The sequence below is a fragment of the Poecile atricapillus genome, chromosome Z (genome assembly GCF_030490865.1).
Source record: "Poecile atricapillus isolate bPoeAtr1 chromosome Z, bPoeAtr1.hap1, whole genome shotgun sequence".
NCBI classification, from domain to species: domain Eukaryota; kingdom Metazoa; phylum Chordata; class Aves; order Passeriformes; family Paridae; genus Poecile; species Poecile atricapillus.
In genome coordinates, this window is record NC_081289.1 from 146,264,855 (window position 1) to 146,285,537 (window position 20,683).

The following is a 20,683-nucleotide window of genomic DNA, read 5'->3' on the forward strand; positions in this document are numbered from 1 at the left end:
GACAGAGCCAAGGGATTTGCCAGCTAATTAGAGCAATGCTATTAGGAGAAGCTTGGTGGCCTTGGGGAGAAGCCTGCAGCCCGGCTGAGCTCTTTCCACAAGCACCTGACCCCCGGTTAAACAGATGCTTTGACACTGCTTTTCCCAGATGAAATTCCTGCCCGGCACCGCTCCTGTACTGACAACTTTGATGTCAGATGAAGCCTTTAAGAGACCTTCAAAAGATTTTCAAACAAATGCAGGATGCGTTGATCTACCTACCAGAGAGATGTCCCTTGCCGTCCCCAGGAGCCAGGACTGGAGGCTGGCAGACGGACAACGCTCCGTTTCACAGCTGCTGATTAAACTGCCATGACAATGCTCGGCACAATGCCAGATTAATTAGCGCTAGCCACATGATCTACAAGTCCCTTTTGGCTTTAAAGGGAAAAAAAAATCTAAGGATTTTCCAAACTCATTTTCACACACCTCGCCGGCCCGATGCTTTCCCTTGAATTTTCTGTCCCTGAAGTTGTGTCTCTCTTTCACAGGGGCCTGTGCCATTTTTAGATGCTGCGAGCCTGGAAGTGTGGCAGGAGGAACTCAGAGCCTGTGTAGCTCTTGGCCTTTTGGAGAGGATGGACTAATCTTTGGCTGATATTTAGCAGAGGCTTGCAGCACCACACGCAACCTCCAGCTTGATACTGTTGTGACCTTTCAGCTTCATTTGCAAGACCATCTGAAATTTGTTTGATTTCGGTTCCTCTGCAGGGCCTTCAAGCAGGCTTTTTGTGCCCTGGCAAACCACAGCACACACAAATTATCTGTTCCTCTGCTTAAATGGCACGGAGGGAGGGTGGCAGAGTGCAGTGAGAACCAGGGCTGGTGATTGCACCCTGTTTTACCGAGGAGGATGGGGACGGGGCAGAGCTGTCCTGGTCAGCAGAACCAGTGGGTGTTGGATCCAGGGCCAGATTTCCCCCTCTGCATGTCTCCCATGGGAAGATGTTTGTACAAGGGCAGGCTGCTGTTGTGCTGTCCCCTTCCCACTCCCTTTTGGTGATACTTTGAGAATCAAAGCCACTTTTCCCCCTTTGTCCAGCCAAAGCCTCCCACAGGCCTGCAGGGCATTTTCTGTTCATCCCCTCATGTCCAAGGCCAGGTTGGATGAAGCCTTGAGTAAACTGGTGTGGTAGAAGCTGTCCCTGCCTGTGGCAAGGGCTGGAACTAGATAAACTTTAAGTTCCCTTCCCAAACCATTCTATGATTCCACAATTTTCAGATATCACCCGCCCAGGGCTCCCATGACAGTGTGTTACCACTGCTAGTCAGATGAAGTAAACATAAACAGAGTTGAGTTTCCACCAGTAGCAGCCTTGATACCCCTATTTTTGCCTTATGTGCACTCCTTTTTTCCCAGCAGCAGGCAATTTTCTGCCCTGCAAACCACAGATACACGTGACCAGGAGTGGGAAGATGCATCCTGGAGGGCACTGGGTCAGCCCCAGGGAGGTGGGCAGCACATTTACAGACTGTAAGATAGCTCAGTTTTTACCCATGTATCCTGCTCCTACTTCTTATGGAGAAGACGCTTGGTTCCTCCCCAAAGGAGCTATTACAGTGTCATGGCCCTAGATTTCAGGAGGCATTTAGGAAGTAGTAATTTGACCTTTTATAGAATCATAGAATTGTTTAGGTTGGAAAAGACCTCTAAGGTCATTGAGTCCCACCATTCCCCCAGCACTGCCAAGCCCATCACTAAACCATGTCCCCAAGTGCCACAGCCAGACGTTTTTTTGGACACTTTCAGGGATGGTGACTCCACCACTTCCCTGAGCAGCCCTATCAGAAAAGAATTTTTTCCCTAACAGCTACATAGAACACCAGGAATATTTTATCTGGCATGGTGCCAGCCCAGAGCTTCCTTCCTCCTGGCCCCAGAGAGACACCTTCATCTGTTCCAGACTGAGGAGCCAAACAGCTGGAATGGCTCGTTCTCCAGTTTTCTTTTGTTCTGGCAAGAACCTTATGCTGAGAACCCTGCCTGTCCCGCAGCTCCAAGGGGGTAAGAGAAGAGATGCTCATGGGGAGAAGGGAACAGGCAACAAACCTGGCTGTTGTTACTCATTCCTGTTATCTTTGGCACTTGCAGGGCCAGAAACTTGTCAGTGCTGGGTCCCAGGTGAAGCCCAAAGCCTGGAGCCAAAAGAAGAGGTTTGTGTGTCTTGAAAATCCCACAGGAGGAGAAGAAAAAAATCCTCAAGCCAGCTTAGCTTGTGACCCAGATGCAGAGATGTTCCCAGCTGTGGACAGCCTTGCCAAGGAAGCATCCCAAAGCAGTTCCAGGTGTATCATATCCAATGCACCTGCTGCCTGCAGGCCCAGTGGAGCAAGGCCTGCAACCGGGCACCAAGGGTGAGGGGTGACCACATCCACCCTGGCCAGACAGGGCTTTCCAGCAGGTGACAACCCTGGCCAAATGGGACCACAGGGAGCCAAACTGCAGCAAGGAAGGATGCCATGAGATTGATGGGTGCATCAGGAGAGATGCCCATGGGTGAGAGCCTCAGGGTGACAGACCCTGTGCATCTCAACCAAGGAAATGGACCAGGAGGGTGATGGTGATGGGTATGAGGCTGGAGATAGAAACACAGAATCATTTAGGCTGGAAAAGCCCTCTAAGGCCATTGAGTCCAACCATTCCCCAGCACTGCCAAGGCCACCACTGACCCATGTCCCAAGTGCCATGCCCGCATAGTTTTTAAATCCCTGGAAGGAGCAGGACTCCACCACTGCCCTGGGCAGCTGTGCCAGGGCTTTACACCCCTTTCCATGGAGGAATTTTCTGGGATGTCCAACCTGAGCCTCCTCTGGCCCAGCCTGAGGCCGTTCCCTCTCCTCCTGTCCCTGTTCCCTGGCAGCACAGCCCGACCCCCCCGGCTGTCCCCTCCTGCCAGGGACTTGTGCAGAGCCACAAGGGCCCCCTGAGCCTCCTTTTCTCCAGGCTGAGCCCCTTTCCCAGCTCCCTCAGCCGCTCCTGGGGCTCCAGCCCCTTCCCCAGCTCCGTTCCCTGCCATGGATGTGTTCCAGCCCCCCAGTATCTTTCTTATCTGAATGGGGCCAAGAGCATCCCAAAATTTCCCACCAGTCCAGGACAAGCAAACTGCACCACACTCCTCCCTGCAACACACAAGATCCTACCAGGAACCTGTACAGCTGCCAAGTGAAAAGAAAAATACACTTTTTTTTTTTTTCCTTCTGTTCCACACGTGACCTCTAGGCCCCAAGGATTTTTACTAATTACCAAATTTAATTTATTTCGCTGTCTTCTCGGTGCTAAGGCTTTGCATTGCTGGGCCTGTATTGTTTCTGTTGCAGCCTGCTGGTGTCCACAGAAATTTCAAATTAAATATCAGGCACACATTAAGGTCAGGCAGCTCAATTCCATTAGCAGGCAGCCAGGCTCAGCCTCTCTGTAATGAATGCTGCTCTCGCCTCCTAATGATAGCAGCAGAGGAACTGGGCAGTGCCAGCCTGTGGTGATTGGCACCCCACTGACACTGGGGACCACTAAATTGATTTTAAAAGTCCATTCATCTTCTGCAAATCATGGCTTAAGTCTTCCTGACCTGTGACAAATCTTCATGAGCTGCAATTTGAAAGATAGAGCTAAGAGGGAAAGGAGAAAAAAATGCACAAAAAACCCTACAAAAAATTCCCCGGAGGAAGAAATAGATTCCAGATGGATTCTGCCTCAGTTTCGAGCCCTCTCCCCCAGGTAAGTATTCTGCACTCCCTTTGTGAGCAAGGTTAAAGGTTTTTTTAACCCACTGCCCGCCACAAAGAGGACTCAGAGGATCTGAGGATGCTACAAGAGCCTCTGTTGCTGGACTCATGGGCACTGGAGAAGTCATAAGCAACGGAGGTGTCTTCCCCATCACCATCCTGACACCTTCCTAACCCACTGCAGCTTGGCCCTGCGGCCAAAACCATGTGCAGCTCCCTGCTTGTACAGCTAAATGGGATGGCTGCTGTTACCCTTGGGCAAAGGAGACACACAAAATTATCAGGAAATGTTTTTTCCTACATCTTTTAGCACAACTGACTCCAACTCAAGGGTGCAGCCAGCTCATGTCTATACCAGACCAGTCCAGGCTGCAGCTTCCTCTAGGTCCTTATCTCAGAGGGTGCTAAGGCCCTGGCACAGGTTTCCCAGAGCAGCTGTGTCTGCCCCTGGATCCCTGGAAGTGTCCAAGGCCAGGCTGGATGGGCCTTGGAGCAACCTGGGAGAGTGGAAGGTGTGTGAGCAACACCATTGTTTTGGAGATACTTTGAAAATGCTCTTGGGGTGAAGAAAAGGACATGGGGAAGAGGGTGAAAAAGGACTTTAAGGAACGACCACAGCACGAGGAGTCTGGGTTTCAGGCTGTAAGTTGTCACATCCTTATTGCTGAGGCATTTGGGAGGTTTGTAATAGCTCTTTTACTCTGTAGAATTCTCCCTTCCTAAAGGAAAACATGTATTCCACTCAAATATAAATAACAGCTAAATACGGGCTGATCAGTTTAATAGCGTAGTTATGCCTGTTAAAGCGCCTGTAAAACCAACATCGAGGCATTTCACATTAATTCCCTCTCAGTGACTCCAGATCTGATTCACTTGGACAAATCCCCCGCTATGAAGAAGTGGCCACAAATCTCCAGAGCCCTGTGTCAGGTGGCATTGAAAAAAAGTTGCTGTGGGACTCAAAAATTTTGTCAGGATCTGTCAGGGAAAGAAAACCTATTGATCAGAGCAGCCAGATAAAGAAGTTGTACAGGTAATGCCAGCAGACAGGTTTTCCCCCAGATCAGTATTTTTAAGCAGATTTCATAGGACAAGAAGGGATGTGAGTCGCTTTTCCCACTACTGTAGTGAATGACCTTGGGAAAGTGTCTCCCCTTGGATTTTAACCAAATAATGTTAAAGCTATTATTTAAAAAATAATATTTATTCATGTCTATGACATTAAGAAAGAATTGAGGTTTTAGTTTTTCTTCCAAAAGCCTCAGGTTTGTCAGCTTTCTGTTTCATTTCCAAATCTGTTTCCTGAAGAAAGCAGAGAGTATTCAAGTATTTATGGCTAAAGACAATCCTTCAGACATCTCCTGTAACACAGTTCCTCAGGAGTGACCACAGAAAGGAGGGTATAAAACAGAGATCTGCTTTTCTCCACCCACATTTACATTTACATACAATTTTACATACAAAGGAGCAGAATTATCTGCGTTTTTCCTGTTCCCTGAATTTTACACCCAGTGGCCTACAAGACAGTCACTGGTGCATTGTACAGGTGGAGAAATGAAGGTGGGAGATCCAAAGCTCCTGCTCAGTCTGAGGAGACACCAGAGATTCTGATGGGGATCTGCAGAGCTGGGGGGTCAGCATGCTGTGCCCACATCCACCTGAACCCACACAGGGAAGTTTGGGTAACCAGCAGCACATCCAGCACTTTGGGAAGAACTGTGTTCTGCTCCAGGTGTTGGGCACAAATATTTGGCCTTGGACCACACCCAGGTGGTTTGGGTTGGGAATCCCAAAAGGGTTTGGTCTGGAAGGGACATTTAAATCTCATCCAGCTCCAACCCCTGCCATGGGCAGAGACACCTTCCACTGTCCCAACCTGGCCTTGGACACTCCAGAGTTGGGGCAGCCACAGCTGCTCTGGGAAATCCGTGCCAGGGCCTGCCCACCCCACTCAGCATAAAAAAACTTCTTCCTGAAAATGTTCTTCCTACTCAACACCTTATGGGACAGCTGGGACAGATCAAAAACCATAATGGAAATAGTCCTAGATTTTCCACTTATATTGTCAGTTCAAAATGTAACTGGACCTTTAGAGAGAGCAGAAAAAGATTACAAGGGTTTTTTTCCGCAGTGCTAACTGCTGAACCCCAGAGAAGACTTCTGCCTAGGTGGAAATAATAGAGCACAAATAACACTAACCCATGTAATATCCACTGGATGGGGGTTCTGGCAGATATCAAGTAAAGGAGAGAGAAGCAGCAATTACAAAGCAGTATTTCAGATTAAACCCAGCTCTGAGGGGAAAAAAGTAACATCTGTTCAAGACACAAAACCTGTTGACACCTCAGAACTCCCAGTTATACACAAAAAGGAATTAAATTTGGGATTTGAACTTCTCAGTGATGTTAATTAAAGGCTGGCGCCTCTAGAACATCAGATGAGCCACACACTGAATTTCTAAAATCTTTCTGGTGCTTTTGAGAGTGATGGACTACAAAGCATCTCACCCTCTTCATTCAGAAGAAGCATTTTGACCAAGCAAATCAATTTGAGCCCTCAGTTGGGAGGTCTGGACTGTCCAAAATTTGCAAACATCAAGCCCTGAGGAGGTGTCTGCAGGCTGTCCCCTGAATACCCACACACAGGAAACTGGTGGGCAAAATCCTAGTTCCTGACTTTTTTGTACGTTCAGGATGGGAGCAAATGGCCTCAGGTTGTGCCAGGGGATGTTAAATTGGATATTAAGAAAATATTTCTTTACTGAAAGAAGAAATTTTCAGGTCAGAACTTGGAATGGGCTGCCCAGGGCAGTGATGGAGTCCCCATCCCTGGAGGGGTTTAAGCACCTGGGGACACAGGTCAGTGGTAGCCTTGGCAGTGCTGGGAGCATGGCTGGACTCCATGATCTTGGAGGAATTTTCCCAACTTTAAGGATTCTGATTTTGCAGTAGGATCACCCCTACTTTTTACAGCAACAACAAAAGCTGTGTGGATGGCAAACTTCCCCTGGGCCCCCTGAGCTCAGACGTGCTCCTGGATGCCCCATTTCCTCAAAGACTCATTCAGAAAGGTGCCCAGCCCTGCAGAGCAGCTCAGCAGCCTGGACAAAGGTCTCCCCTTTCCTCGCAATATTGCAGGACCAGCCAACAACCTCCTCCACCCCCAGCCTGGAGGTGGAGACCCACAGTTCTCCTGACCATCAACCAAGCTGACTCGTCCCAGATAAGTGTAGGATTTCTCTCTGTATTGCTGTTTTTCCTTGACTTTCTGGTCCATCACCTGCTGCCCTAAGAACTTTCTAAAACACAGAGCTTCTCTCTCTGTTTTACCCTCCCTCCCTGACTATCACCCAGCATTTCCACAACAGAGCTCAGCTAAAATCTCTCCCGCAGATGAAAACTTGCCAGGAATTTTAAGCCCTGCTCTTTGCTGAGAGATACCTTTCTCCCCCAGGGCATGTGGTATGCACTGACAGACAGAAAAAGCTGCTCCTACAGCTGATGGGCTGCACCCCATCCAACCCCAAACTCAGATGTGGGGAGCAGATCACTCACCATGGCTATTGATAGCAACAAATCAATTTTCATTGGATTTTTGGTGCCTGAACCTTGGCACATACTTCACACATTTCCACGATGCTGTTGTACTCTGGGCTTTCATCCTTTTTCTTTCTTTCCTTTTTTTTTTTTTCTTTTAATCTTGAAGTCTCATTATACCTGTTGGCTTTCTCAAAGCTCCAGCTCCCCAGCGTGATGCAAAGTGTGCACATCATGGCATCACTAGAAAAAGGCTTGTTCTTTTTGGAGGAGAAAAATCCCCAATAGCAAGCAGGATTTGGGACTATTCATGGGCTGGAGAGGAGCACCTTGGCTCAGGGGACAGGGTGCCCACTCTGCACACCCACCTGCTCCATCAAACTTACCTCCAACAGGCTGCATTCAAAGAGGACTCCCCAAAGGCCTTGGCAGCTCCAAGCAGAGGTTGTTGTTGGGTGCCCTGGTGCATCTCCCCTGCCCTGCACCACCCTGCAGCCAGGCCCTGGCACCTCTCTGATGCCCTTTGAGCCTCGTGCTGGCCTGGATGTCGCCTCCCACTGCAGGGGATGCTGCCAGCCAGCTGGGCTTCTGCAGAGTGTCCATGCCTGTTTCCCATTTAAACTGCAGGGCGTTGGGAAGGGGCCCTTGCTGTCTCCCCACTCCCATCATGGGGACAGAAAGCTGTGACCAGTTGTGCCATTGCAGCAAAAAGAGAAGGCTGGGGAGAGGAGATACCAGTGCTCCCTGCTCCGTGAAAGAGCAGCAGCACAGGTACTTTCTGCACAGCATCCATCAAAACCACCACCCCCACTAAAAGCAGTGTTTTCTCGAAGTGAAACTGGAAGAGAGATGTGTACTGAGAGCCCACTTGGCACCACATCACGATGTTCCTTTCTCCTGGCCAAATAATGAATGCGACTGTTCTTTAAAGCTAGTTATGAGAGAGATCTGCCCATCTCCGTGTTCCCAACACCACTTATTACTCCATCCATCACAGACATCCCCCAGGGCAGCAGCCAGAGGACAGGGCTTGTTCTTCAGCCTCTTCAGCCCATATGGAGCTCTCAGGAACTCTGGGCACATGGAGAGCAGTGCCTTACCCTCCCCTACACCAACACCAGGCCAGTGTGCTAAAGCATCTCAAGTGTTTTCAGCAGGTTTGGGTCCCAGAGCCAGCACCAGACACAAGGTGGTGTAGGTGCTTGGAGGAGGAATGTGAAGAAGGAGCAACTAAAAAAAAAACCCCATCTCATCCACAAGGGAAAGTACATGGTGGGGAATGAGAGAAGTAAAGGTGGAGAAGTCAAGGTAATACCAAGAGTGATGCTGGCTAGGTGGGGGGTTAGGTTAGATACCAGGAAAAAGTTCTTCCCTCAGAGGGTGCTGGCACTGCCCAGGCTCCCCAGGGAATGGTCACAGCTCTGAGGCTGCCAGAGCTCCAGGAGCTTGGACACCACTGCCAGGGATGCACAGGGTGGGATGCTGGGGTGTCTGTGCAGAGCTAGGGTGTGGATTTGATGATCCCATTTGATTTGTTGGTCCCTTCCAGCTCTGATGAGATGATTCTCTCCCATATCCTGCTGGTGGGGGACTGAGTGAGGGGCTGGATGGGGTTAAACCACAATGAGTCACTGCAACACATCCTAAAACTGCTGTGAGCTTCCCAGGTATTGAGGTTTGGACCTTGATTTTGCTAAAGGGGCTAAAAATCACTTGTTGCAGGAAGAACAGAGAGAACACCAAGCAAATATACCTGGCTTCCCTAACAGCATCCCAAGCCCTCTCAGGAGGAACTGCTTTCTGTCCAAGGGAACATGCCTTCCTTCCCCCTGACACACATCCTATTTTTCTAATCCTGTAACTACCTCCTGGCAGTATTTTCCTTTCCCAGGACATCCCTGTGCCATCCAGAAGGAGCACCTGGATAGCACCACACCCATCTGGATCTGGCAGTACAGGACTCTCCCTGCAAATGACCCAGGGCAAGATGATACATCCTGACCTCCAAGGTGCCTCTGTGGTCTCCTGTGGCAAAACACCCAGGATTTCCACTGGCAAGTTTGTAATCACACATGCCAGACAGCTTTTCCTGCCCAGATCAAACAAGGCCATGGAGAAGGTGCTTCTTCTCCAAGTTTGCATCTGCAGGCTGGAGGGGAATCACAGAATATCCTGAGTGGGAAGGGAACTCACAGGGATCATGGAGTCCACGCTCCTGCACTGACACCCCAACAATCCCGCCCTGTGCATCCCTGAAAGCATTGTCCAAGCCCTCCTGGAGCTCTGGCAGCCTTGGGAATGTCACCATTCCTTGGGGAGCCTGCTCAGTGCCCCAACACCCTCTGGGGAAGAGCCTTTTCCTGATATCCAGCCTGGCTCTGCCCTGGCACAGCTCCAGCTGTTCCCTCAGGTTCTGTCACTGGTCACCAGAGAGGAGCAGATTGGTGCTGCCCTTCCTCTTCCCCTCACCAGGATGCTGAAGACCACAGTGAGGTCTCCCCTCAGTCTCCTCCAGCTGAACAGACCCAGTGCCCTCAGCTGCTCCTCACACGGCTTCCCCTCCCGACCCCACACCATCCTTGTGGCTTTCTTTGGATGCCCTCTAAAATCTTAATGTCTTTTTTATATTGTGGCACCCAAAAACACTCGAGGTGAGGCTGCCCCAGCCCAGAGCAGGGCAGCAGTGGCTGAGGTGGGCGAGAGCAGTGAGGAGCACAGCAGTGGTGACACATCCTGGTCAAGATTTCCACTCTCACTGTCATTTTGGGAATGACCTCTGGTCCCTCCCGAGCCTGGAAACATCCTTGATGCCAATGGAGGTGAGGAGGAGGGAGGGGCAGGGGCTGACACGACTTTCCTCTTTCTGTAAAGGGCCAGCTACATTTTGTAACCTCTCACATCTTCCCAAGACACATCTCAGGCACTAAAGCACTTACTGTTGATTAAATAAATTCAATGGTTCCACAGTACAAGAACACATCCTTCCCAAAACACCTAACCCACCTCTAAGATACTGAAAAAATTATGTGAAAGCGAAACATTTGTATAGGAAAAACCCAACTTAAAAATATGATGAATTGGTTTTATTCCCTCCATCCAGTTGATGCTGTTCCATTTTTTGTCATAAGATAGCATTTCACTTCTGGGGTTGTGGCCTATTTCATCTCCCTTCAAATGAACAATTTAAAAGCCTCACCCCACCCTCTCATTTTGCTGAAAAACTCAAGGACAATATAAAATCAGGAAAACAAATTTTCTGCCAGTGAACTGGAAAATAATTATCATCATCAAAACCAGATACTCTTGTTTTCTAGTCCCTGGCAACTGAGTTCAATAGAACTGCCACCAGCTGAGCTGCTGGCCCACCACCCACTGCTCACCCATGCACTGCCCTGGTGCCATGGGGACAGGACATTCCTTGCCTTGGGGCCCAATTTCCATGCCATACCCTAATTTTTCAGCTCACAGTTTGAAGGAAAAACCTTGGAGGCAAGAGTCTGGCCACTACTGGTCAATATACTGCAGGAGGGAGTGAGGCAGAGCTGAGCAGCAGATAAAGGGTAGAGATGGGTTTTGCTGCTGCTTTGACAAGCCTGGGAAGGCACAGAATCAGCAAATCATTTAGGCTGGAAAGACCTCTAAGACCAAGTTCAAACACTCCCCAGCACTGCCAAGGCCACCACTGACCCATATGGATTTTAAACCTCTCCAGGGACAGGGACTCCAACAGTGCCCTGGGCAGCCTGTTCCTAAGCATAATGACCCTTTCCATGAAGAAAATTTCCCTAATATCCACCCTGTCCCTGCCCTGGCCCAGCCTGAGGCCGTTCCCTCTCCTCCTGTCCCTGTTCCCTGGCAGCACAGCCCGACCCCCCCGGCTGTCCCCTCCTGCCAGGGACTTGTGCAGAGCCACAAGGGCCCCCTGAGCCTCCTTTTCTCCAGGCTGAGCCCCTTTCCCAGCTCCCTCAGCCGCTCCTGGGGCTCCAGCCCCTTCCCCAGCTCCGTTCCCTGCCCTGGACACGCTCCAGCCCCTCGGTGTCTCTCCTGTGCTGAGGGGCCCAGAGCTGTCCCAGGCTGGCACAGGGGACGGGCCCTGCCCTGGGGCTGTGTCACACCTGGCTCATGTCACACCATCTGCTACAAGTATTGAATCCCTGCTTCCCAGGAAGGAGCCAGACATCACCTGGTGATGGGAAATAGAGTGTAACTCTTCTGTTTTCCTTTGCAGCCTTTGATTTTGTTTAATTTAACTGAATTTTTCTCAACAACTACTTTTCCATTTCATTTTCTCCCCCCTGCCCTCCTGAAGAGGGGAGTGATGGAGCAGCTGGGTGGGCACCTGGTGTCCAGTCAGGGTCATCCCACTGCAGTTTCCACAGGAGTTTCCCACTCAGGCCAAGGAGAGCTGAGCAAAACCAGCTCCCCAAGTGTTTTTGGTGTGCAATGGGTAACATTTTCTTGGTTCAGGCTCCCGGAGATCTGTCTGTAGCCCTTTGATCTCAAAGGGTGCTGTGCACAGAGGAGCAGGAGAGAGGGCTTTGTAGGTGGCCATCAGGGAAGGGGACCCTTTTTATTGGGTTGCATGCAAGGATGCATTCATTATAAAAAAGAAACAACTTTGTAACAACCCCAAGCCCTCTAATGTCAAGCTATCTCTGTGCAGGAAGCCTCCTCATTTATTATCTCAGCCCCAGGAGATTTGTGGGATATCACAAATAACAGCTGGTCAAGATAAGGTCTTTCCCAACAAGCTGCTTGCTCCCAGCATCTGTAAAGCCTCATCCTGACAGACCTGAACAGACCAGTGCCTGGAGCTGCTACACCTCCTCTGTTTTCAGCCCAACCCTGCTCCTTTCTAGACATTTTGAGCAAATATTGCGAGGTTCCTTCCCTGCATTTTCATGCCTTAAGACACCCATCTCCAAACCCTCCCAAACACCCTCACCTACCATCAGGGGAGCTCAGCAACCAAAGGCGCTCAGTTTTGGCAAAGCAGAACTTAATCCACTCCCTGTCCCTTCCAGCTTCTAGCACAGAGGGAATCTCTTAATTTCAATTAGGAAAACCCCGCCGAAGGAGGAGACGAGCTGTCAGGATCCCCCCGTGCTGACACCAAACCAGGCGCACCAGTAATAAACAAGATGTTTATAGCCCAGTGATTCATAATACTGCAGAGTTTGCAGGAAACGTAGCACCATTCATGGTTAAGAAATTCTCTTGTTTTCTGCTAAATATATAAAATAATCACTCATCCCCTGAGCAGCAGATGCAAATTACACCTAGTATTAGCCTCATATGCCAACCGCTATAATTCTGGTGCAGCATGAAGCCGTTTCCCAAGGCTTTAAAAGTCCCTTAATCTGCCTTTTGACGTCAAATGACAAATTTCTTGCCTGGGATCATTAACGGGATGACTAATGAAAGCTGATAAGTGAATTTATAAATGAAATTAAAGATATTAATATTAAAGGCCAGGCTACAAGAGAGAGAAATGTGGATTTAGCAAACCACAACAAGAAGCGTGGTAATCTGCATGAGATTTACAGCTCCTTTCCTGACAGGCAAATGAGTGGTATTTTCCGCCTGGAGGTTGTGGAAGCTGCCAGGATTGATGGACACTTCTCCTGAAGCATCACCACCCCCATTACCTTCAGACACTGACTGAGATTTAAAAAGCTCCTGCTCAAGTTTAACTGCAAATGCCAAACCAGGGATTAGCACACCCCAATAGTCTTTGCAAAGATAACTGCACTACCAAACCTCCCAGCAAACAAAATATCTTTACTCTGCAGCCAGTTTGCTGCCAGCTTTTTTTTTTCTCTTTTAAGATAAAAACACACCTCAGACTAGATTCTCGTCTTATTCACCCCAGCATAAATGCCAAGCAACTCCTTTAAAAGCTGAGGACTTATTTTTTTGAGGGTTTATGCACATACAGACAAGTTCAGACCTTGCCAGATGGGTATCCAACCCCGTGTCCAGGCAGCTTCACTGTGAACCCACAGCTCCCTTCAGACTCCAGCTGCTCCTCACTGAGGTTTGGGGCTCTCAGGAGAGTCTGCTTAAGTATCAGCTCCCACTAGCTGATGATGGTCAGCCCTGAATGGACCAAACAGACATCCTGCACTGCCCCAAGGCACACAGGCAAATACAGGCACCTCCTCTGATATTATTAAAAAAAAAAAAAGAAAAAAAAAAAAAAAAAGAAAAAAGAGAGAGAGAGAAGAAAGCCTCCTTTTGTCTGTAGACACCCAGTCTTCAGCAGACACACCACAGAAACTGGGAGGCTAGTTGGGCAACTGGTCATGAGTGGTGCCTCCTCATGCACCGCCAGCCTCCAAAACGCCCAAGATCCTGTGGGAAATATCAGTGCCTCAATCTAGCAGTGTGATTGAAGGAAGAGTCAGATGCCACCAGGAGAATGAGGAATCCCAGAGACACACAGGAAGCACAGCTGGGGAGGGCACATTTGCTACAGGGATGTTTCCCAGTCCCTTCCTTCACTGGAGGAACCCAGAGTGGGGAGCAGCTGCAGTAAGACAGATGCCCCAGGGATGGTTTTTCTGAATGCCTTTTAGAGACCCCTCCCAGCCTGGGAAAAAGGACAAGAGAATGTTTCCACAGCCATTCTTAGCTCCAGAGTTGGACATATGGTTTGGTAGGCTGCCCAATTCCATCAGTCCTGCTCAAAGAAGTCCCAGAAGGTGCCCATGCCTGGTGTTTAGGGACACACCTGCTCTCTGGACCATTTGGGAAAGGACGTGGAGGGGTGGTGCACGGTAACAGCTCCACAGCACCACTCCAGCCTTCCAGAGGGAGGGAAAAAAGAGGAAAAACCAGCACCAGTCAATGGTTCTGACTGAGCTGAGGGTCACCCACACCTCAGGGTGTCATCTCCACACAGGGCAGCCAACTGGGGGCTGGTGAGGGATGTGGTGAGAGAGACAGAGACACCTGGATCCTTCCCCCAACTGCCAAAATCCTCACCCAAACATTTCCCTACAGGCATGTCCTCACTTCACAGGCTCCCAGCCCACAGGGTTGCCCCCTACTCTCTCTTGCTCCCCACACCCTGCACCTTTGCTGCTTCCATCCCTTCTCTGCTGCTGACTCCACTGGGTGTAGTCCCTCAAGCCAATGAAGAGATGATGTTCATTAAAGAGCCACAAGCCACACAACTTTCCTGCAGGCACATTTTGCAGCCTTTAAAGGGAGGGAGAGAAAACAACGGAGGTTAAGGACACTTACCAAGAGGGATCCACGACAGCATGGGCAAACCAGCCCAATCCAGCTGGGGCTGGGAAATGCAAAGGACCACCAGGCAGGAAAATGTGTGAGAAAAAGTCCTGGGAGACTGCAAAACTGAGCAGAGGAGGAGCAGAAAGGGTTAAGAAAAGGTGGAGAGGAGGCATGGAGCAGACAAGGGATTGCTTTCCCTCCGTCCTGGCTGCTGCTGAGCTCTCCAGCACAGGAGCCCAGTCCTTGCCACCACCAGGACCTGCTGCAATTGCTAAGAAGCAATTACTATGTTTTTTTAGTATTATTTTTGTTGTTGTTGTTGTTTTGGGGAGAATGTAACCTTTCTCAAAAGACAGAGTTTTCTCTCTAAGAAGGTTTAGGAGTACATCAAGACCACACAAGGATTTAACTCGTGGATTTCCCATGGGGTGCTTTGCAGAGTTGCTTGGGAATCCACTTAACCATTTTGCCAAACCCGACTGCAGACCAACCCACTCCATCTACCCAAACTGAACCAAAAAAGGGAGAAAATTACCATTTTCCCCACTGGGTGTTGTCCCCATTCTCACTGCCTCCCTGCAGGTCCCTGCCCTGGCCCCACTGCAGCCCCACATCCCCCTTCTGCTTCATAAACCCCACTGTCCGCTGAAATACCTGCTGAGTGCAGACTTGTGAGTTTCAAGGACCAGGTTTAGCATAAGCAACAGCTTGAAGCTCTGCATGATGTACAACCCCTCAAGAGGAAAGCCTCGTGTTTTCACCCAGCTCCAGGAGCTGCAGGGTTATGCAGGAACACCCAAATACCATGAGATGCCCGAGAGTCACAGCATTTGGCAATGCCATCACACCTCTTCCAATTGCCAAACCAACTCTGTTCCTGGGGGTTACAGATACCGAAGACAATTTAATGTAGGAAAAGAACTTTTGCAAATCTCTCCTTGGATTTCTCACTCAGTAATTTAAAGTCTCTCCAAGCACTCCCAGGTTAAGGGTGGGAAAGGCTTTTCTATGCTGACCTGCTGCAGTGCCTGTCCCTTTTTGAACACCTCTGGAAATAAGAACCTTCCAGTTTAGACATGAGGTGGCCTCAGCGCATGGTTTGGGGTTAAACCAGCACGTAAAGAGGTGGGAGGGGATGCCCATGTCCTTGCTATCCCCAAAAGAGCTGTATTCCCCTGTCCTTCCACCCCTGCACCTCCAGCAGTTGCCACCATGGTCCCTCTGGTCAGTGGAGATGCATGAGCCGGTCTTCGATGTCCCATCAGGTGCTCCCTGAGGTACCTGGGGGGGTTTCTCCTACAGAGAAACAGAGCAGTGCCTGCCCCAGACACGCTCTGTACTCCCCTTTCAGCTAACGAGGAGCTGCCCAGGTTATGAGCAGGGTTTGAAGCAACAACAAAAATGTAGCTCAAGACTTACTCTAGGAAAGTCCTTCCAGAAAGGTCACGGAGGAGGACTCGGGGCGACTCTGCCAGGACACCCAGAGTCTGCCCAGAGCACCCCGAGCAACGCCAGGCTGTGTCCCCACAGTGTCCTCAGCACTCCCTTCCCCTCCACCAGAGCAGCTCCGGGGTTTTGTGGCAGACACGCCCCCCCGACCACCCCCGAGCTTCACAGCTTCTGCTGCTGCCTCCCTCGCGCACCAACTCACCGGTTCTTAAATAACACACTTCCACGGGGCCAGATCCGCACACCGCAAGGTAAATCCAGATCAGCTTTCTTTAGGATTTGCTGGTAATTCCCAGCATGTGCAAAACATGACCACTACTTGTTTCTCTTAAAAAGGATGGAAGCTGTGCCACCAGCCCAGAAACCCCGTGTGAGAGACCCATCAGCCCAGCTCCCTTTTGCCATCGTTAAACGCACACAGATGGGCGCGAGATCTTTACACAACCTTTACATAAATGAACCTCAGCGCCCGTTCTGTCTGTGTTTGGGATTATCCTTCTCCCTGTTACTGAAAGGAGTTATTTAAGGGAGTCCAGGGATACAGGTTGGTGCAGGAGAGATGTCTAGGCTTTACAGAAATCACTGCATGTGCCTCCACACCCACAGCAGCACCACCAGCACGTGACCCGCCTTGGATCTCCTCAGCCCCCGATGCTAAAACAAAAACAAAAACCAAAACAAAAAAAAGAAAAAACAAAAAAAAACCAAAAAAACAAACAACAAAAAAAAAAGGAAATAATTTTCTTTGTACCAGGTGGCTTTTTCAGGACTCAAATGTGGCTTTTCAAGAGTGTCAAAGGAATTAAGTCATTAAAATGTGGATGAGTTTGATGGATTATGAGCTATGAAAGCCTGGTGGTTACTGACTAATAAGGCTGGGAGGTGGAGGACGGGGGGATGTTTCCTCTTGTAAAGATGTGCTTCTAACAAGACAGGTCAAAAATATGATGCGGATGATAAATTGCTTTAAAAGTTGCCGTTAACCCAGCAGTTTTCTGCATTATTAGATTACCAAGGAATCCCTGGAGTGGATTGACCACGCAGCCCTGCTCTGTAGTAGGGCTAATTTGCAGAGTGAGACCTTGTGGGGGGTTATTCCACTTGCTGCAGTGAATCCCCATTCCCAACAAAGGGGCAGCTGCCGGCAGGTGTCTGTGGAGGGGATGGGTTTATCTGTGTCGGGGTTCGGGGTGGGGGAAGAGGAGAAGGGGGATTTTTTCTTTTTTTCTTCTTTTTCCCACGCCAAAACCCAAATCTCATTGTCTCACATGGCATGGGGTTGGGGGAGGAGGGTTTGAATTTAAAAATAAAAGGAAACGAAACAAAACAAAACAAAAAAAAAAGGGGGGGGGGGGTGGGGAGGAGAGGGCGGGAGAGGGGGGAGAAAATAATAAATTAAAAAAAAAAATCACATTGGAAAATGATCAGCCCCAACAGGCATGCATGTCTCCCTTCATGCAAGCGAGAAGCACAGCCTCCCTCCTCGGGATGTGTATGGGGACGTGTCAGGCACGGAGGAGCTCAGCGCTGGCCCGGGGCGAGGATGGAGCGAGAACAAAGGGCCACGGCATACACTACATCCAGGGGGGAGCAGGGGGGGCACCCCACCGGTGCTCATACAGAGGGGGACAGGATGGCCAAACAGTCACCGAGGTACACGGAAAAGGAAATATGGAGAAGGAAATCATAAATAAATGTTTGTAGAGAAAACCAACCAAACTCAGGATAGAGCTAGGAGAGAGGTGGAAAGGCACAGCCTTGCGAAATGATGCGTCTCTGGGAGGGATGCTGGGGTAAAGGCAGGGCAGGCTGCAGGAGCCACTGGCTTTTGTTTTGTGTGCCAGCGGCTCCTCGTGAAATTTTAGCGGGTGGGAACCACCGACCTGCTGAATTTGTCTTCCTCTCATTAAAGACCAATCAGCAACCCTGCGTCTCCCCCCCACGCTTCTGTGGAAATGTAATTAAAGACAAGATGCTCTCCCCGCCTCCCCTCCCAGCCCCATCTCCTGGCTTTGGGAGCCCTGGCTTCCCTCAGTTCCTCGTGGCATCCAAGCCAAAACGGGGATGTTTTACAGGACCATTTTGCAGACCTGGGAGAGAAGGTCTGCTGCAGGCACAAGGAGAGGTGACCACTATTATTATAATCCCTTTGCAGCCGCAGCAAAACTGCTCGCTGACCGCAATTCATCCATTCCTCCATGCTTCCAATATTTTAAGGCTCCCCATGACTTTCTCCCAACCCCGTAGTTGTCTTTTTTTTGTTTTTTTTTTTTATTTTTTTCTTTTTTTGGACCAAATCTAGCTTTTATTCAGAAGATGGTGGGCCTGGAGGCTTCGAGCAGGAAAAATGTAGTTACAACATTAGCAGCTGGGACGTTTTTACGAGCCCTGCCTTGCAGGGGTCTAGTGGAGATATTTATAGCGTGCCAGTCACCGCGGGACCGAGGCACAGCAACTTCTCGCCTGGCAGATGGTGGGCAGGGCACTCGCAGAGATGTATATGTTTAAAATACCCTGCTTAAAGATTAGAGGAGGAATTTTTTTTATTTTTTTTTTTTTTTTTTTTTAAATTCAGGTTGGTTTACCTCTTGGTAAATCAGGAGTTTCGAAAAATAAACAATTCCCTCCCCATCCATACAGAGGGATCAGTCTGGAAAGGAACATGTAATGTTGTAACTAGAATGAATAAGCAGCAGACCCTTCATCAATTTTTATTTTTTTTTTTGATTAATAATGAGGGATTGGATTTGTACACTTTTTTTTTTTTTTTGGCTGTTCTGCAGTAAAACCAGAATTCTGCATCGGCACAACAGCAACATGGACTGTGCGCTGGGGAGTATGTACACACAGACTAATGCTGAGGGTAGATATGGGATAGGAAGTGAGGGGAAAAAATGTATTTAAAAGCCCCCATATCTGTTCTATGAAGGAGAAAAAATCCACTCACTCAAACCTCACGATGAGGGGAAAGCAAGGAAAAAATCTAAACAGCAGGATACGACAATAAATGGGAAAACAGCAATAGAAAAAGCACACTAGGTTAATATAGGAAAACTAGTTTCTTTATTGAGAGATCGTATATTAGTATTAGTGGAATCGTGTGTAACAATGTCATCATGCACACAATACAAAAAGGCAAGGCCCACCATGCTATGGAAGGGCAACAGAACAAAAGCAGCGTACACTGAGCAGATGTATAGGCTACAGCACATTACATTTCAGCAGGGTATGTCTCTACAGAGAGATTTACATCAGAAACTAGGTAATGTAAAAAAATACAGACCATGCTTTAGTTTTAGTACAAGAAAAAAGGTGGAGATACACAACCAAAGGATATTCGGTACAGAAAAAATTACCCACAAAATAAGAACAGGAAGTAATTCAGCACAGCAGAAAAAAATGTTATCCCTGTTTAATGGAAAACCATTTTGCCAGTCGTCTCTTTCGGCAGCCCGGTTTTTTTTGGGGGTGCGCGGGCGGGACGGGACACTTGTGGCTGCAGGGAGGGACGGGGCTGGGGGCGATGCCCGGCGGTGTCACCGCGGGGACAGGGATGCTGCACCCTCCGCCCGCGGCTGCTCGACCACACACATCCCACTCCCCAACTCTCTGCCAGCCCGATTTTCCGAATCGCGGCCAATCGCTGCGCTTCCCCTCCCCAAATTTACTGGGTGTTTTTTGTTTTTTTTGGAAGGTTTTCAGCAGGGAGATGGGACCAGATGACCCCACCGTGGTCCCTCTCCAACCTCAGCCGCCCCGTGATTGTGGGTTTGGCCGCAATTTGGGGGCGTCTGCCCCCACCCCACCCCAAAGAGACTCTGCGACGACGACCACAGCAAAACGAATCCACTTAACAGGAATTTACAGTGCAAATGTAACTCAGCTACTACACAGGATGGAGGTACAAAAATGGCTGTTATCGGCTACAGCTACGCTGGGATGGCCTGGTGGCTACGGTGAGGGGTGGGGGAGAGGGTAAATTAAAAAATAAAATAAAATCCGTAAAAGAAGAACGGGGTGGGTGGGGGGGAGGGGGGAATGGATCTACCGCAGCAGAGACGGGAGGTGCGGGCGGGAGGTCCCCCAAACGTGGTGCGTGTGGGGCGGGCGGCGACCCAGAAAGGGGGATGCCGCCGGGCTGGGTGAGGTGGGCTGAGGGGAACGCTGAGGGGCAACCCCCCCTTCCTGCCGCCGGGGACCCGGGACGCACCGCCCCCCCTCGCCGCCGCTAGCGGCCCCGGGACGCGAACCCGCGTTGCTGGGAGCGGTACCTCTGTTGCGCACGGAGCCGAAGACGGGCAGCACCAGGTATCCGACGTGCACCAGGACCATGCTGCGGCCTTTGTGCCCCCCGGACGCGCCGGCGACTGGCGGCGGCCGCGCTCGGCCGGCACACAAAGGGGCGCGCGGCCAATGGCAGCGCGGGGGCCGCCGCCGGGACACGCCCCCAGCCCGCCAGCGACCAATGGGCGCCCGGGGGCGGGGCGGCCCGCGCTCGAGGGGAGGCGCGCACGCGCGCCGCGGGGTCGCGTGCGCGCGCATCCCCCCGCCGGTCCGTCTGTCCAGCCGTCCTTATAGCTGTCCGTCTGTCCTGACGTCTGCCCGTCCAGCAGTCCTCCCATCCAGCCGTCCGTCCTTCTATCTGCCTGTCTGTCTGTCCATCCGTCTGTCCAGCCATCCTTCAGTGTATTCAC

The 20,683-nt window shown here is 50.1% G+C and overlaps 1 protein-coding gene across 1 annotated transcript in view; it reads right to left on the reverse strand.

The window, feature by feature from the left end:
• ARK2C (arkadia (RNF111) C-terminal like ring finger ubiquitin ligase 2C) overlaps positions 1 to 20,375 on the reverse strand; it is a 52,346-nt gene extending 31,971 nt beyond the window's left edge. The window contains exon 1 of the mRNA XM_058825765.1: positions 20,261 to 20,375. Coding sequence (XP_058681748.1) covers positions 20,261 to 20,321 — 61 coding nt within the window. The 5' untranslated portion in view covers positions 20,322 to 20,375. The remainder of the gene's footprint in view (positions 1 to 20,260) is intronic.
• Positions 20,376 to 20,683: the final 308 nt, after the last annotated feature.